We start from the raw sequence: 13,206 nt of genomic DNA on the forward strand, positions 1-13,206 counted from the left end.
AGAGTTAGCTGTGTGCACCATTAAAAAATAAGAAGCGTAATTCATTTCAGCTTAATATAAACTGTATTATGGAGGAAAAATAAGTGGGGCTCACCTCAAAACACAGCTTGAGGACTGACTGGAGAGTTTTAGGACAGTCTCTTCAGTAAATCGCAGCTCTTTAACATCAAAAGACATGTTTGAACTGCTGCAGATGTTAGTAAATCTGACCCTAACTGTTCGTTCTTCTTTAAAATTCAAACTTAATAATGAAGCAATATTTTTAACAGGCTGTTCCTGTTTATATAACCTCCATAAAACAACAGGGTTAGAACACATTGTGACAAAGTAAGATGTATGTTTTTGTAGTCCATCTTCTGCACAATGTAGTTTCAACAGGCGGACATCCGGTGTCACGTTGTTACAGAGAGGCGAGTGTATGGCTGTTCCAATTCTCAGCACCGCTCCTCTCTTTCCCTGACTTCTCAGCAGTTGTCCTCCCCACGATGACGTTTTCATCGGGGCCAAGGAAAAGAGTTTAGGAAAAGGAGATTGGCGCTACTTTTGAAATAACACTCCACGGGGTTGCATTGTGCAGCTTAGTCACGTGACCGCACAGCAACAAATCACAGCGGAGCCAGATAAAGGGGGCGGAGCAAAGTGTGTGTGCAGGAGAGGAGTCGAGCAGAGAGAGCTGCTTTTTCATGAAACGGGAGTAAAGTAGTAAACTTACTGGAACATATACCACTACCAACGTTTGGATCGATATCTGCATCGATCTGCACACCCTTGTCTCCTGGATCCTAGCTGAGATCAGCGTGAACCACGTGGGTCTCTGCTCCCTGATCTGTTTCCTGTGTTTGGAAAGAGTTCCAGCTTCATCACGGAGTTTCTCTCGGTTTGTGGGCTCGTCTAAAGGTAAGCATCAAGCTAAATTTAATGTGGGTTCAGTTTATGTTGAGTTTAGCTCTGTTGAGAATAATAGATTGCTTGGTAGACATTGGAGTTAGACAGACTGTAGAGTTTGTGATTGCTTGCAACATCATAATATGGCGGTTGCTGGGGGGAAAGAATACATAAAGAAAAATAGTCTTGGAATATGAACAAAAGGATGGGGTGCAGGGCAGGAGAACAACCAACCCCCACCCCAGGACATGAAGCCACAGGTACAAGCCTGGGGGAGCGCAACCCCAGGGTGAGAGTAGTGGAAGCTTGCTGAGAAGGGGGCCAAAAGGCTTTCGATGCGCTCTGAGGTCATAGTTTTAAACACTTGATGTACTCAGCTGCATGAAGAGCACGCTTGAGTTTCTCAAACACAATTAAATAAAACCTTATGAAGGTCAAAGGTCGTTACTTGTATGTTGAACTACAAACAGTTTTTTGCAGTTTTTTGCACATAGTGTCTTATTTACCATAAAGTGATGCAGAGTTATTCATACCAGAGTAACCAGAGAGGATCATATATTTTTAAATATATAACTTTCTACAGCCTCTGGGGAGTATCTGAGTATTTATAACATTACACAAACCAGAGGTCTCATCACAGTGTTCATGAAACGCTGGGTTTATCCATCTTCTGGGGCGGGCCTAGAGGAGTGCTGAAGATTTCCCTGTGAGGGAGCTGCTGGTGAAGATCATGAGTCCTGCTTGATCAATGCGATGAGCTTCAGTGTTCCTGGTGTTTCTTAAATGAAGCCTCTTTCAGTGGGTCAACAGAACTTCTGGCACAGGACAGCTGTGATGAAAGAAAGGGAAGAAGTTTCTCCAAACCTCTGGACCCAGAAACCCAGCTCGGTCCTGATGGTCTCCCTCACTAATTTCTCTCCAGGGTGAATGTAGCTGTTATACATAATACGGATTATTATTAAATGAAAAGAACACATTAGACTACTCTACTGAAACCTTCTGCTGCTGTTTTTAAAGTTTCCATGTTACCAGGCTGTAGACTAGAGATTTAAACCGTTTTAGATCCATCATACTCAGTCTTAAATGTTAAAATCTCAAAGGACAGCATTATATTTTTGATATTAACAGTAACTCTGGGCCTCTGTGGAGTGTGCAGCTGATCTCATCGCTGTCTAAAAATGGATAAAAAAACATAAGGAGTGCTGAATCCTTCAATAACACAGACTATTAGAGTAACAGGTGTGTAGCATCGCTAACTAGCTAGCAACAAGCCTCCAACACAGTGCATATGCTAGCGGCTAATCTAGCAAACGAATTAACAACAGAGCGATTTTAGAACTATAAGATGATAAGCTGTGTGTCTTTTCTTATAACAGTGACATGGTTGTATTTACCTTAATTAAACGAGTCGTCAGTCGTGGTAAACCAGCAAAAAACTTGAGCCACAGGTGCTACGTAAAAAGTGTAGGGGGCGTGTTTGCGGTCATGTCCAGCGGGAGTGTTACACAGTCGCTCCACCTCAAGTCATTCCCGCGCAGACTCTGGCTCCAAATTTGCAAGATGGCAGCCTCCACAAACGGGATATTTTGGCTTCATTTTTGCATAATGGGAGGAGGCGGTGTCGCGTCGTCCATCTTTTATACAGTCATTGGTTGCAACATGGCAAATTGAACCTCCCCCACCCTCATTCAGATCTGGCCTTTGGAACTATTTTGGTCTTCATGTGACCTATGACTCTGAAGGTATGCGCGTCATGGACAAAAGTAAAACAGTATGTCGGATGTGCCACGCAATGCTCAATTACATGGGTGGAAACTACTGCGTTAGCGCAGTTTGCTCGTTAACGTGTTGACGCCGTCCAGCCCCACGCACGGGGCGATCCGCGGTAGCTCGTTAACGGAGATTTGCCGTGTTGTGGCGTTAACGTCATTTCAGATTAACGCTGACAGCACTAGTGGTAACACAACGAATATGACTGCACATTTACGCCGACATCATCCTAGTGCAAAGACAAGTGGAAGCAGACAAAAACAACAAGCACGCATGCTACAAACTTTACCCGAGTCATTTAGACAGCCATTAGCACATGATTCTCCTTATGGGGACCTGACATGTTTAATATGCTGATGAGAATATAGCCCTGAAGAAGCGTATAGTATAGCTTTTATTTTGGAAAGAGCCATTTCTCTGTAATAAACTCTCTTTTCCAAAGATGAGTGATTTCTCGATCAGATTTATTTTTTATTACTTTATTGTTTCAGCAACATTAAATTTAAAAACTGTACTTTTGAGTTAAAATATATATTTATAATTTTAATAAATGACAAATTAAAAATGCATGAACATTTTTTTGTATTGAAAAAATATCGAACCGTGACACCAAAGTATCATAACCGAACTATGAATTTTCTGTATCGTTGCACCCCTAATATATGTGTATGTGTGTGTATATATACATATATGTGTGTGTGTGTGTGTGTGTGTGTGTATACACTCAACAAAAATATAAACGCAACACTTTTGTTTTTGCTCCCATTCCCCATGGGATGGACGTAGAGACCTAAAATTCATTCCAGATACACAATATAACCATCCCTCCCAAACAGTGGTCACAAATCAGTCCAAATGTGTGGTAGTGGGCACATCTGCTATATTGAGATAATCCATCCCACCTCACAGGTGTGCCACATCAGGATGCTGATCTGACATCATGAGTAGTGCACAGGTGTACCTCAGACTGCCCACAACAAAAGGCCACCCTGGAATGTGCAGTTTTGTCTCACAGCAAAATGCCACAGATGCCACAAGCAATGAGGGAGCGTGCAATTGGCATGCTGACAGCAGGAATGTCAACCAGATCTGTCGCCCGTGCATTGAATGTTCATTTCTCAATCATAAGCCGTCTCCACAGGCGTTTCAGAGAATATGGCAGCACATCCAACCGGCCTCACAACCGCAGACCTCCACATCCAGCAGGTTCACCTCCAAGATCGTCTGAGACCAGCTACCCAGACAGCTGCTGGGACAATTGGTTTCCACAACCAAACAATTTCTGCACAAACTGTCAGAAACCGTCTCAGGGACGCTCAACTGCATGCCCGTCGTCCTCATCGGGGTCTTGACCTGACTCCAGCTCGTCGCCGTAACAGACTTGTGTGGGCAAATGCTCACATTCGATGGCGTCTGGCACGTTGGAGAGGTGTGCGCTTCACGGATGAATCATGGTTCACATTGTTCAGGGCAGATGGCAGCTGAGAATGTCCCAGTTCTTGCATGGACAGCATACTCACCGGACATGTCACCCATTGAGCATGTTCGGGATGTGCTTGACCGGCGTATACGACAGCGTGTACCAGTTCCCACGAATATCCAACAACCTCACACAGCCATTGAAGTGGAGTGGACGAACATTCCACAGGCCACAATTGACAATCTGATAGACTCCATGCGACGATGTGTTGCACTGCATGAGGCAAATGGTGGTCACACCAGATACTGACCGGTTCTGGGTCCCCAGACCCCCAATAGCGCAAAAAACTGCACATTCCAGGGTGGCCTTTTGTTGTGGGCAGTCTGAGGTACACCTGTGCACTACTCATGATGTCAGATCAGCATCCTGATGTGGCACACCTGTGAGGTGGGATGGATTATCTCAATATAGCAGATGTGCCCACTACCACACATTTGGACTGATTTGTGACCACTGTTTGGGAGGGATGGTTATATTGTGTATCTGGAATGAATTTTAGGTCTCTACGTCCATCCCATGGGGAATGGGAGCAGTAACAAAGGTGTTGCGTTTATATTTTTGTTGAGTGTACTTCTTTTTTGCTGAGTAACAGGAGACGAGTCTGGTGGTGCAGCAGAGGAACAATTTCAGCCATTTGGACTCAGCTCAGCCACTACAGTGGAAACAATGTCTTCAACACAAAAGGTGAGAAAAGTATTAGAGTTTTCTGTTAAGAGCAGCTTCCATCCTGGGCTCCTCCATATATACAGAATCTACATTCAAAATCAGAAACCACAGAAGTCACAAGAAAATACAAAGATCATATTTTATCTACACACATTGAAACAAAAATATCATCAGTTGAACTTTGAATTTTTTATGAAATAAAAGATTTTCTCTGCTGATCAATATTTCCTAATGTCATTTTAATTATACCTCTCATTGTGTCACATTATTGTAATGTGACACCATCACCAGAAGGTGGTGGTAACACACCAACAAGGTGTTTGTTGACATGTTTGATTCCACCAATAGAGGGAGTTTCAGTTTGTTCCAGGACTGCATTTCACTCACTGCCTCTGTTTGTATCTCTGTCACTGCAGGACCAACATGGAGCAAGAAGTCAGCGCTCTCAGGAGGCCGACAAACGTCAAAGAAGAAAGGGAGAGAAATCCTACAGCTGTGATGAGTGTGGAAAGTCTTTTACCCAGGCTGGAAGCTTAAAAAGACACCAAGTCATCCACAGTGGAGTTAAACCTTACGGCTGTGACTTGTGTGGAAAATCTTTTGTGCAGGCTGGAAACTTAAAAAAACACCATGTCGTCCACAGTGGAGTTAAATCTTACAGCTGTGAGTTGTGTGGAAAGTCTTTTACCCGGGCTGAAGGCTTAAAAAAACACCAAGTCATCCACAGTGGAGTTAAACCTTACAGCTGTGACTTGTGTGGAAAATCTTTTGTGCAGGCTGGAAACTTAAAACTCCACAGAATCATCCACAGTGGATTTAAACCTTACAGCTGTGACTTGTGTGGAAAGTCTTTTGCCCGGGCTGAAAACTTAAAAACACACCAACGCATCCACAGTGGATTTAAACCTTACAGCTGTGACTTGTGTGGAAAATCTTTTCTGCAGGCTGGAAACTTAAAACTCCACAGAATCATCCACAGTGGATTTAAACCTTACAGCTGTGAGTCGTGTGGAAAGTCTTTTGCGCGGGCTCGAGGCTTAAAAATACACCAACTCATCCACAGTGGAGTTAAAGCGTACAGCTGTGAGTTTTGTGGAAAGTCTTTTACCCAGGCTGGAGACTTAAAAAACCACAGAATCATCCACAGTGGGGTTAAATCTTACAGCTGTGACTTGTGTGGAAAGTCTTTTACCCGGGCTAGAGACTTAAAAAAACACCAACTCATCCACAGTGGAGTTAAACCTTACAGCTGTGACTTGTGTGGTAAAGCTTTTGGTCAAAGTCGAAACTTACAGAAGCATCTAGTTACCCACTCTGGAATTAAGGCGTACAGCTGCGACTTTTGTGGAAAAACTTTCAGTGAAAAAAGGTACCGAAATATTCACCTACGCATTCACACCGGAAATGATCTTTCCTACTGTGATCAGTGTGGGAAACTGTTTACAACAGATGCACAACTACAAATACACATGTTTAGCCACACTGAGGAGAGACCTTATTAATGTGACCTGTGTGAGAAGACTTTTAAATCTCCACATTACCTGAAAAAACACCAACAGATCCACACCAGAAAGTAACTCTACAAGTGCAGATACTGTGAGGAAGTATTGATTTTTTTATCTTGTAATTTTAACCTGATTGTTTGGAACAAGTCTGATCAGTAAACCTATGGAGGTATTCTGAATGAACTGTTTTGGAAAATGAAGAATCATTTTCGCTCGGTAAGCTGAGTGTTATAATGTAAACAGTAAAACGTAATTGGACATTGGCAGAGATCACTTACGCTGTCATTGTTTAGAAGCAGAGCAACACAGATGGATCCAGTTCTCAACCCTGTCGTCACTGTGGTGGTGGGAAAACGTTTCTCTGTGACCTTTGTGGAAAAACTTCCAATCATCAACGGGACCTAAAACCACATCAACGTATCCACACTGGAGACAAAATGAACTACTGCAAAGAATGTGGGAGAGGCTTCCACACACCAAGTGCATTAAAAATACATGAACTATTCCACAGTGTGTTCAAAAAGCACATCTGTGACCAGTGTGGGTCATCCGTCACCACTCCACGTGAGCTTAAAGAACAAGAATAAGCAAATCCACACAGTAGAGACACCATACAAGTGCAGACACTGTGACAAAAGCTTCTCACAATCAGGTCATCGTAACAAACATGAACGTACACACATGGAAGTGAACTTCAGCTGTGACCAGTGTGACAAGAGCTTCAGGAATCTCAGTTCATACTCCGAACACAAACGATCTCACACTGTAAATAAACTGTTTCACTGTTACCAATGTGCAAAAACATTCACTTCATTATCTGCTCTGTGCAAACATCAGCCTGATCATGCAGGACTGAAATCACTGGATCACAATGAATCTGAAGAGAGAGAAAGATCCTCTTCTGGTTTCAGGCTCAGACTTAAAAACCTTGAGATCAGGCTCCACAGAGTTCAGATGGAATCTCCTGTAAAGAGTGTCAGCTGATGTCACACTTGGATCTGATGAGGTAGCTCTGATTTCTGGAGCTGCAGTGAATAATCCTGAATGTTACATTTAGGAAGCTGCATGTATAGATATGTATATCAAGTTTATGTTTTTTCCTTTGAGGGATTTTAATTCTCTAAAATGTTATCCCTGTTACATTTTAACCTTTGTTCCCTTAGGACACAGTAGTGTTTAGTAGTTGTACTATTAAAGTTATAGGAATGTCTTTTCTTTCTTTTTTTTTAACCAAACTGGTATTCTGTCAAAAATCAAATATGGATATGTAAATCATTTCTTTTATTTGAACTTTTTTAGCTTTTCCAACATTAACTTATTTTTTATGTATTCATTGCATGTTTCACCTCAGTTAAATTTCAATCCTTCATTCATATTTAAACTTTTGCTGTGGAAAAATCTTCTCTTAAATCCTTTTCTCCCAAAACAAGCAAATATTTTCACAGCAGTTGCTCTTAAAACTTCCAAAATGAACTAAATCTGTCCACCAGCTTTGAAACAACACCTGCTGTGACTTTATGTCCAGAAAAAAGAAACTCAAGCTGAACTGGTTTTGGGCTGTATTTCCATGTAATACCTTTTTTTTTTTTTTTTTTTTTTTTTACCAGAAGATGGAGCACTGATGCTGTGTAACCTTTATTTAATTAGGCAAAGAACACAATATTCACAGTGGCAGCAAAGAACTGTTAAAAGTTAAAAACAGCAGCACACATCAGAACCATTTTAAAGATTACAGGTGACTACTTTTAGTTAATTCAAATCCTATTAAACATCTATTTTTGGCTCCTCCTTTCACTTTAGTGTATTTACTGTATCCTTGAAGTCCACCTTGTTTTTTTTTAATGAATTCATTTTGATCCACATGTTCTGCAGCTGTTTGCCTTTTGATTTGAAGTTTGCATTATGAAATCCTGATACTGTTAAAGCATCAGTTATAATTGATGAACTCTGTGTAAAGTTTATTAAACAGTTTGGTGTGAAAAATAAAGAAATGGTCTCACAGCAAGTAGGTTGAGCCATGATTTCCGATTCAAACTAATTTAAATGTTTTTAGTGGTACATGTGGAGGTTTATCAGAGGAGGAGACTTGGCTGCTCTCGGCACGGTTCCTGCAGCTCATTAAAAACTCTGAAATGATCTTCAAGGAAAAGATGATTAATTTTTCTTAAAAACAAGATGTGGGCATGAAGTTTTAACATGAGTGTGTTTAAGATGCATTGTGATTAGCATCTCACACGTTCCAATAAAGCAGATGTTCCTGCATTGCAACAGTAGTTTGCAGATGTGGTCATCCCCCGATCATCTGCAAGACTCTCATGCAGCACCAATTTGAAACACAGCCTGGAAAGTGCGTTCATGGCCCTACAGGTTGCCTAAGCACAAGAGACAAATTGTGCAAAAGGAATTGGCTGAAATGGTGAAAATGCTGTTATCATAGGATGAAACGAGGATTTGTTCCTCAGTGTTTGGTCTCCTATGCTTACCTTTTCTCCAGATGATTTGTCACAATTGAGAGAGGCCGGTTGTCTTTAAGGTGCTTTCAGGTAATTAAGAAGTGAGTGCAGGGTTTGTACCATTCATCACGCTTCTGTTAGGTTTGTTTGAAGACTCGGGCATTTTTCAGCACCTCCTGTAGCGATAGCTGCGTCCTCACACTGCATATGCTGTTTGCCACCTGGATGATGTCATTCATAGTGATACCACGGTGGAGCATGTGCAGTGGGTGGTCACAGTCCCTAAAGTGTGTGGTTGGATGGAGGGACGTACAGTATTTGGGTACAATTTGGGAGCTGGGTATGTGCATCCACACATGGATAAAACAGCAGCCATCGCATCCTGCCTGTGTCCCAACGCAAAAAAGAACATCCTGATAATAATGAATTACAATATTCCCGACAAGAAGAAATAAATGCATGAATGAGTTTTTCAGCATCACTCTGGGACAGGATATTTCTGATTTTCAAGATATTGCAGCAATGGAAGAAAGCAGTCATAAATATTTGCTTAATATTTCCATTAAAGGAGAAATCCTGGTCAAAATGACTCTAAGATTCCATATAGTGTTACTGGAGGCCAAGGTATTGCATCCAGAAAAGAATAAAATCCATAGCTGTTGATAAAATTGGCACAGAGCTTCCCCCATGCATTACCAAAGATTCACATCAAACTCATTCTTGATTGCTTTAATGAACATTTTTTTATTGTCACAGTTTGATACTGATGATTTCTTGTGAACACTCCTTTAGTTTAAACCCAGTGACAGTATCAAGTTATTATGTTTGTTTTCATGTAAGTATCTACACTTATATTATCTATCTATACTTCGTCTGCATCCCTCGAGGCCCCATTTGAAGGCTGATTATGTCCCAACATAGGCCAGAATTCATAGCGCAGTGGTGGCTGTGGCTTTTTTTTTCAACAAAGAAAAAACCCCAGCAGATGGCTGAAGCGTGGTGGCCAAAGAATAAACTTTTAAAAGCAAGTATAAAATTTTAGATCACTTATATATCTGCAAAGAACGTTATAACATTACACATGGGTTTTTAATTATCGATTTATCGATTAAAATCGGTTCTGGCTTGGATAATGTGATATCGATTCAGAGGTCAGAGGGCCCGGTGGCGCCAGTGTCCGGCAGCCTCGCCTCTGTCAGTGCGCCCCAGGGCAGCTGTGGCTACAATGTAGCTTGCCATCGCCAGTGTGTGAATGTGTGTGTGAATGGGTGAATGACTGAATGTAGTGTGAAGCGCTTTGGGGTCCTTAGGGACTAGAAAAGCGCTATACAAATGCAGGCCATTTACCATCGATTCATTAAAATCCTGAATTGATTTTTTAATACAAATTTATTTTGACCAAAATGCCAGAATTTCAGGATAAACCTCACAAAATTTCAACAAATAACAACAACCAAACAGCTGAAATAGTAAATGAGAGCAGGAACACGATTCTGCACAAAGACGTAAACACAAAGCGTGGATCCACCGACGGATCAGAATCAGCGAGATGTCGCCTTTCTCTCCCGACAGCACGGACACGGTCGGGGCTGAAAGCCGACAGCTCGCTGATGTTTCGGTGGGTCCGTGCTTTGTGTTCATACCCTTTGTCCACTAGATTCTGAAGCTGCAGGTTTTTTCTCTCTCAAAACAATATTGACTAAACCAGCAGCAAAAGCAGATCCAACCCTTCACATAAACATCGTGATAATTTCCTCTGACTTTTGCTGTTTTACTTCCACAACAATAAAATCACACTTCATGCACAGCTCTCTCCCTCTCTCTCTCTCTTTCTGTCTATGTGTACTTCAAGAACAGTTTCCCGTCAAAAAAATCTATTTTCTGCATTATTCGCTTGTTTATTACGCACAAGTCTACCGTTGTTTACAGCGCTGTCGGCCGCTGTTTTTTCCCTTTTACATAATTCTGAAAAGAAAGTCTCGTTTTTGCTGTTCAATAGGCTACTGAACAAATTCTTTTTAAAATTATGCGAAATTTCAAAACGCTTAGCTGTGTCTCTAATAAAACCTCTGTAACTTTGCTCTGCTTCACTTCAGCAGCATCAGCTGAGGTTCATATGTTGATTAATGGTTTTCTTTCGTTTTTGATGTACTGCAGAATATTTTTATAAAATCCCAGGCCAGGAAAATCAACTTCGTGTTTTTCTGTGTTTTATCCTCAGCTACTTTGACACAAAGGCATCTGCTGTGATGCTCACACCTTTGATAGAGTCTAGCAAGTGTCAGCTTTTTTTATAGATATAAAAATATGGAAATGTATTGATGCAGGACCTGAATGATGATATATGGAATGTGGAATATCTGTCCATGCTGACAATATTGATTTGTAACTTAAAATTTGTTATTTTAACTAATAATCTTGTCAGCATAAAGTTCTTTATTTGGAGCACAGATCTACAAGAAAGATAAGTTACTGAAACGCACTTGTGCTTAAATTCCATATCACTCTTTGGCAATATTGTGAGTAATGTTAAACTTAAATATCATCTCTGCCTCCTGATCTGTTTTCTGCTGCCTGCCACTGAAGGCAGTGGGGAGAGGTAACAATTAGGCAGTGCATTTACCGTGGCATATAATGTCATCTTTTCTCATTACAGTCCACTTTGACCAGCAGGTTTGTGACAGTTGGCTTAACATACTGAGCCAAGGAATCTAAATATACATTTGGCATCTCAGTGGGGCTACCAAAAATCATCACCTCAGTCTTTTTATCATTGAATTTTAAAAAGTTAAGAGACATCCAAGCCTTAATGTCATCAAGACACTGAAGTAATGGTTGTAAGGAATATGTGCCTTTTTTCTGTGGAGGGACATATATCTGACAGTCATCAGCATAGAAGTGAAATGCAATGCTGTGTTTTCTCAGTATAGATCCAAGAGAGAGCAGATACAAAGAAAAGAGAAGGGGGCCTAGAACTGAGCTCTGTGGGACACCACACAAGAGAGGAGCGGAGGACGACACATGGTCACAGAGACTGACACAAAATGTTTGCCCCGCCAAGTAGGACCTGAACCACTCAAGTGCCCACCCAGTGCTCCAAATGACAGAGTAAAATGCATGATCCACTGTATCAAATGCAACTGTCAAATCTAAAAGTACAAGAACAACACAGTCCCCAGCATCAGTGGCTAAAAATATGTCATTAAAAACTTGTAAAATGGCTGATTCAGTGCTATGAAAGGGTTTAAAACCAAATTGGAAAATGTGTAAAACATTTTGCTTTTTCAGGAAGGTCATTCATTGACTGTCAACTCTCTTTTCAAGAATTTTGGAAAGAAAAGGTAGTTAGAAGAAAGGCCTGTAATTTGCAAGAATCGTAAGATCAAGAACAGGTTTTTTTAAACAGGTGTTTGACTACAGTATGTAAAAAATTTTGGGGGCTACATCTGACAATGTGCTCAGCTCGACGGCACTCGTGTCTGACAGCTCGGGTCGTGTCGTTCAGCCAGGGCTCAGATTTAGTTTTAGAATGGCTGGATTTTAATTAAGCAATGTGCAAAGCAGTCCAAAGCAGTCTGGCAGGTGGAATAAAATCATGAGCTCAGTTCTGGCTGCATTAAAAATCTGGGATTTTGCAGTTCTGGTTAAAACTGTTGAAAACTGCTCAGCAAGGGAGGAGTTAAAAACTCGACAGCGCCGAGCAGCAGCGTGAGGTTTAACTGAGGTACAGGCAAGAGGAACTTCAAACATCACAGGACTGTGGTCAGAAAACACAGCATCACAAATCTCTACATTAAAAACAAAACAAAAAACCCAAAACAAAACATGAGTTAAAAGAATCAATAAGGCCTTAAAAGCCCTTTGCAATGGGCATATCAGGACAACACACATGAATATCAAAACCCCCAACAATAGAAACACAATCATATTTTGGCATGTATTCAGCCAAGATGTCAGCAAAGTCCTTCACAAAGTACTTATTGTATTATATATTTAATTTTATATGTTATAGAAGTGACAGATTTGTAAAGTGAGGCAAATTATGAAAACAAACAGTCACGAACCTTTCCCCGAACGTTGCGATGGGAGAGCCAGGCTCTTCTGGGAGCCGGTGTTCTGGGAATTTCTCCTACCCCGTAAACCGTCCTACCCGTTGTTCCTGAGCATGTGCGCGCATGCACACAACACAAAAAGGGAAGCTAAGCGCATCCGGCTGTGATTTCACGCTACTCCATTGTCATATTTGCAGGAGAATAGGTAAGTAGTAAGTATTAGTACTTTTTATTGACGTTGATACTTGATTTTTTAAGCCTTTGTGATTGTTTGTCAATATTAAAGTGAAGTTGCTATCTGCTTTCTGCACAAAACTGTCGAATTTGCAGATTCGGTGAAGTCTGCTGTCAAGTTACTGGACACGTGGTATTTGCACAACACTTTTGAGTCCGCA

At 41.1% G+C, this 13,206-nt stretch overlaps 1 protein-coding gene across 1 annotated transcript; it reads left to right on the forward strand.

Annotated features, from left to right (window-relative positions):
* Positions 1 to 595: 595 nt before the first annotated feature.
* On the forward strand, positions 596 to 7,969 carry LOC146673352 (uncharacterized). Its single transcript, XM_085390056.1, has 3 exons — positions 596 to 897; positions 4,728 to 4,819; positions 5,218 to 7,969. Exons 2-3 carry the CDS (start codon positions 4,802 to 4,804, stop codon positions 6,301 to 6,303), a joined length of 1,104 nt encoding a protein of 367 aa, XP_085246182.1. The 5' UTR covers positions 596 to 897; positions 4,728 to 4,801; the 3' UTR covers positions 6,304 to 7,969.
* The last annotated feature ends 5,237 nt before the right edge of the window (positions 7,970 to 13,206 follow it).

The sequence above is a fragment of the Rhamphochromis longiceps genome, linkage group LG3, assembly GCF_057381845.1.
Source record: "Rhamphochromis longiceps isolate RC_006_pf linkage group LG3, R_longiceps_female_GT1.1, whole genome shotgun sequence".
NCBI lineage: Eukaryota > Metazoa > Chordata > Actinopteri > Cichliformes > Cichlidae > Rhamphochromis > Rhamphochromis longiceps.